The sequence below is a fragment of the Merops nubicus genome, unplaced genomic scaffold, assembly GCF_000691845.1.
Source record: "Merops nubicus isolate BGI_N331 unplaced genomic scaffold, ASM69184v1 scaffold48040, whole genome shotgun sequence".
Classification (NCBI taxonomy): domain Eukaryota; kingdom Metazoa; phylum Chordata; class Aves; order Coraciiformes; family Meropidae; genus Merops; species Merops nubicus.
Genome location: NW_008583257.1, coordinates 1 through 5,807, shown reverse-complemented (window position 1 = coordinate 5,807; position 5,807 = coordinate 1). Strand labels below are relative to the sequence as shown.

Sequence of the window (5,807 nt, the reverse complement as noted above, 5' to 3'; positions counted from 1 at the left end):
TCATCTCCCTGCTGGTGTTGTCATTTTTGTTGGGCCTGGTCATTGGCAGAACAAAACTGGCGACGAGGATGGCCCTGTCTGAAATTCCCGGTTGGGAAGATCCCGTGTATAGTTCACTGGCCCTCGAATGGATTAAGTTTGGAGGACCATCTGAACAATGGGAGAAGCGGTTGGCAGAGGCCGAACCGCAGAATGTGCTGGGAAACATTCAGAAGTTCTCCGATAAAGCACAGGATGCAGTGACTGAGAGAGTTGAGGCTGTTCAGTCTGGAGAAGAGAAGGCTCCAAGGTGACCTTATTGTGGCCTTCCAGTATCTTAAGGGGGCCTACAGGAAAGCTGGGGAGGGACTTTTTAGGATATGGAGTAACGATAGGATATGGGGGAATGGGGCAAAGCTGGAAGTGGGCAGATTCAGGCTGGATGTGAGAGAGAATTTCATGAGAAGTTCTTCACCATGAGAGTGGTGAGACCCTGGAATGGATTGCCCAGGGAGGTGGGTGAGGCCCCATCCCTGGGGGTCTTTAAGGCCAGGCTGGAGGAGGCTCTGGGCAGCCTGATCTAGTGGGAGGTGTCCCTGCTCATGGCAGAGGGGTTGGAACTGGGGGATCCTTGTGGTCCCTTCCAACCCTGACAGATTTTGATCTGTTTTGGCAAAGGACTTAGTAGTGTTGGCTTAATGGTTGGACTTGATGATCTTGGAGGTCCCTTCCAACCTAAAGGATTCTATGATTCTGTGTAATATTTTGGATAGAAGTCATTAGTTTATCCTAAGTAACAAGATAATAATGTAAATAAGCGTGTTATATTTACGTGTTTCTGCTTTTGTACTTCTGGTGTGTTAAAAATAATGCCATCTACTAGAGCATAGTGATAAATAGGATTTCTATTGCTGAAGCCCCCAAAATTATTTTGGTTACTTGGTTTTGTTCATGTGAGGCTGATTACAATTTGAGATCACAACATGTCTCAAATATACAGCTTTATAAATTGTTCAGTCAGAATTTTGTAGTCAACTACAGGAAGGCAAATCAGCAATAAAGTGAAATCCTTTAACTATATTGTGATGTGTTTAGGGGTTTTGTGGTTGTACAGTGTTGAATGCAATAGAGTTTGCTTTGCCAAATAGAAATTAATTTCTGTTTGGGTTAGTAGGCAGCATAACTTACAGGGTGCAGGAACTGGGTGAAGAAGATCCTCTAGTTAAGAAGGATAGCAGTAATTCTTACTGCAGGGTGCAATTTTTCTCTTGGTAGACTTGACTAGCAAGGTTCTTTACCATGGGTTTGTTTAGTTTGTATGTTTGTAGTGAATAACTGAGTTTTTAAACTCTCCTGGCACAAAAGTGCAACGTCAGGAGTGTTGGAGTTTGGGTAACTCAAATGTGCTTTGTTGGACTAGGTGAAATTTGGCCGCCGATGGACAAAAATCGCCAAGCTGATTGGGAGTCGCACTGTTCTGCAAGTCAAGAGCTATGCCCGGCAGTATTTTAAGAACAAGGTAAACAGAGTGTCTCTGCAGTTAGCAGAAAGGCTCTTTGACAAGTATGCTGTTGTGCACGTAGCTTGAGTTTTAATCTGTCTTTTCAGGGTACTGCTGTTAAACTCCGTACTTCATTTTTTCCAATATTTAGAAAAGTGAAATATTTGCAGATATGAATATGGAGTCAGACCTGATTACAAATTCTTGGAATGACTTCAGTATTTTTATTGCTGATATAAGTAAACAATAAGTGTAGTATAACTGTAGTCTCACATACTGTTGGTTGTTACTCTGAAAGTACTTGTTTTCTACTGTGCAGCTGTTTAAGCTGTGTGTTATAGTTTTAGCTCAGCCTCATTTCAGGGGCATTAAGAATTTGCTACTGACCAGGATATTTTTTTTTTTTTTTTTAATGCAAATACGAGTTAATTTACACTTGGGCTAGGAGTATACCTGTCATGCTCTGTAAAAATCCATCACAATGGATTAAAATGTGTTAAAAGTGTCAGATGAGGAAGAAACACTTCAGAATGGCTGCTGGTCAAGTAGAAGAGTTCTGTCTGCTTGGGAGGCTGAGGAGATTGTTTCATTTTTCCCTTATAAAAGTATTTTATGTTTTCCTAAGGCAAAAAATGGTGATTCTGAAAAAGCAGAACAACATCATTGTGGGAGCAGTCTTCCCATTGAAGATGGGATAAAGTCAGAGGCGTGGTCGCTGGGAAACTTGAGAGGCCGTGCAGACCCCAACCTGAATGCAGTGAAAATTGAAAAGCTGTCTGATGATGAAGAAGTAGACATAACTGATGACGTGGATGACCTGCTTTCTCCTAGCTTCCTGCAAGAATCTGGAAAATCTGAATTATCTGTGGCTTCAGAAAGTTCTGTTGGAGAAACGAAAGGAACGGAACGTGTTATTTCATCTGTTGGACACAGTTCTACAGTTTCTTTACCTAAAGAAGATCCTCAGCATACCAAGGGAGATACAGTGGATACATTAGTATTTCCAGGTGTTGCAGCACCATGTTCTCAGCACCTGAACGGTGACAAATCCATGAACTTAGATTACCAGCAATACAATAATTTAATTGAGAAAGATGAAGAAGGCAGAGGAGCAACATCTCATGGCACAAGACAAGTACCTGATCAGGAGGTTAACGAGGAACAGCAAGGGCTGGCTGATAGTGGATTGCTTTTTCCTTCTCCCTGCCAAGCAGATGAAGAGCATCAAGAAGAAGCAGAGGAGCTCAAGCCACCTGATCAAGAAGTGGAGGTTGACAGAGGCATCATTCTGGAGGAAGAAAAGCAAGCTATTCCTGAATTTTTTGAAGGGCGCCAGGCTAAAACACCAGAGCGTTACTTGAAAATTAGGAATTATATTTTGGATCAATGGTAAGATGCATTCAATTAATTTACTGAAAGAAGTGATTAAGATGACTCATGCCCTGTTTGTTTCAGTTAAAACACTATTGAGTACCAATAGCTTACTTCTGAAAAGAGTAAAAGTAATTTTATAGTAGCGTTATAAAGATTGCCAGTGAACAGCACTGATTATTAATGCTGCGTTCACATGTTCCCTTTTTTTCTCAAGTCTTGGAAGCTAAGCAATGAAAATACTTTGAAGCATTATGAAAATGAGTGTCTTGTATCAGAACAAGCTTCATCCATTTTGGTTACATTATTTTCTTCTAATTTTTGTCATCCTAGATGTGAGAATGCATATATGGTTTTAATAAATGGTTCCTTGAAATAACTGATTAAATTCTGTAATGAGGTCTGTAGCATTGTAGGTACTGCCTTTACAGAAGGACAGCCACAAGAAACAGTCTGTAGCAGAGCAGATAATGCTGACCAAAAAAAATACTTCAAATTAAGAATCAGTTTGGAATAGAGTTTGCACACTTCAATATTTCATGTTCCATCTCCAAAGAATCGGTTTAAAGAACCTTGGTAATTTGTGGTAACAGGCTCAAAGCATAGTTTGTTCTGTTAACAGGTTTGGTTTGTAGGCTTATTGTGTTGGTTAGCTTGCTTTTAAGTGGAAAGAATTGCTGAGTTGAACCCTGTTCTCATTCTGTTGTTGTGTGTATCAGCAGCTTATTCTAGTTGCAAAGAAAGTCTTAAAATCCCATGTCAGGGAAGTGCTGAACGGAAACAATTCAGTATCAGTTTAGAAGCAAGAGTAAGTGCATGGAAAGTGAAAACGGGCTCCTTTATTACCTCTAGGAAGCCTGTGGTTATATGAGCTGTTTAGACTAATTGGAGACATTCATATAAAATTATTAAAGTTGGAAAAGGCCTCTGAGATCTTCAAGTCCAACCATCAACCCAACACTGCCACAACTACTAAACCATGTCCCGAAGTGCCACATCTACACATTTTTTAGACACCTCCAGGGATGGTGACTCCAGCACCTCCCTGGGCAGCCTGGGCCAAGGCCTTACCACTCTGCCAGGATAGAAATTCTTCCTCATATCCATCTAAACCTCCCCTGGTGCAACTGAAGCCCTTTTCCTCTCATCCTATTGCTAGTAACTTGGGAGAAGAGACCAACCCCCACCTCACTCCATCCTCCTTTCAGAGAGGTATAGAGAGCAGTATGGTCTCTCCTCAGCCTTTTCTTCCTGAGGCTAAACAAAGTATCTTAAACTAAACTTGTACTACGATACTGGTAAGCTAATTTGTCTGAGTAATTCACTGCTTCCAGGCACAAATGGTGTTGAAGAGTTTGTTTGAATGTGTGGAAGGTGTTTCACTCTGTGTAAGTATGAATGTGTTTGAACCTAAAATAAATTTTATGTGATTTGTGCTGCTTATATTTTTGCTGTGATTGCCCTGCGTGGTGGTGTGTGGATCACGGAGGGGGAAAACACTTCTCAAATTCAGCTTAAGTCACACAATTCCTTCTTCCCCCTGTGATTTGTTTTACCCTTTGAAAATGTGCTCTGTTTTAGGGAGAAATGTAAACCCAAGTACCTGAACAAGACTTCAGTGCGCCCAGGCCTGAGGAACTGCGGTGACGTTAACTGCATTGGACGGATCCACACCTACCTGGAATTAATAGGAGCAATTAACTTCGGCTGTGGTAAAGATAGTTTTATTGAAATCCATTCAAAACTTTAAATTCTAATAATTCTATTCGGGTCTTGCTCAACACATCTATTGGCTGTCAGCTTTTTTAATTAAAACAAATGTTTTAATGTGGAGGCTAAATATTAACGTTTGTAGATGTGCCTTTACAGGAAAATCATGAGTTCACTTTATTGCAGCGTGGATGATGGTGCTTAATTGCAGCCGTGCATCCATGTGGATAATCTCTCAACTTCTCTGTACTCTTAATCTCTCTTCAGTAGTAATTATTGTTACATTTCAGTTCTTTGGAAGAGAATCTCTGGACTGTTTAGTGTAGTTGTGTTCCAAACTTAACAGCTGCAGCTAGTTTTGCTACTCCTGTTGAAGGACTCCTTACTGTTGTAGCATGCTGCTCACACAGGAGGCCGCATGGTGATTCTTACTGAAGGACTTTCTGAGCAGATTGTCTCTCATGACCTTTGAAAATCTAGAGGAGTTTGTAAGCTGTTTACGAGATTATGGATTTTTTTGGGGGTTTTACAACAGACGTTTTCTTTCTTCTCTTTTTTTTTTTTTTTTTTTTTTTTTTTTAACCCGCTCACTTGTGTTTAATGCACACTGGCTGCTGGGGGGGGTGGTTTTGTTTTGTGCTTTTCTGCATGTCCAGTTTTCTTTTGGCTTTTTTTCCTGATACCTCCTGTATCTGAAACCCTGCCCTCCCTCTATGTAAGACAGAATTAAAGTTGTTTCTTTTCCCATACTGAATTATAACTGTTTCCTAAATAAAACCCAGTATCTTCATCTTTAGGGCAAATTACAAGATTCAAATGTTAAAATGAGGTGGCACGTTAAATGTATGTAAACACTTGTGTTCTTACAGATTCTGGATTGATTTTGGTACAAAGCTGAATGACAATGACCTACAGGAGGAGTGTCCTGCAAATATGTTTTGTCTGAAGTAAAGGTTATTAAAAATAAATTAACAATAAGGAAGGAGGTTTTCCTGTCTTGGGAACACTGTGGTAGTGGGAGAGGGCTGTACAATCGGGCAGAAATACGACCATCAAGAGACGTCTTTTCACCGTGGGTTTTATTATTGTTGCTTTTTTTCTTTATGGCGTTTGTTGTTACTGCTGACCCGTGTCACCTGGGGCTCTGTGCCAGTCCCGAGTGGCTTCCTGAGGGGGCGTGTCTCTTGTCCCCGCAGAGCAGGCTGTGTACCACCGCCCGCCGGCGGACAGGGCGCGGTGCAGGGAG

At 41.1% G+C, this 5,807-nt stretch overlaps 1 protein-coding gene across 1 annotated transcript; it reads left to right on the top strand.

Moving 5' to 3' along the window:
- Positions 1-68: 68 nt before the first annotated feature.
- Positions 69-5,801, top strand: LOC103772583 (histone H2A deubiquitinase MYSM1-like; the record flags this gene model as incomplete). The annotated part of the gene is made up of 5 exons (XM_008939921.1): positions 69-251; positions 1,400-1,498; positions 2,106-2,869; positions 4,433-4,563; positions 5,758-5,801. Coding segments are annotated over exons 1-5 (1,221 nt in total), but the record flags the coding sequence as incomplete, so codon positions are not given.
- Between the last annotated feature and the right edge of the window lie 6 nt (positions 5,802-5,807).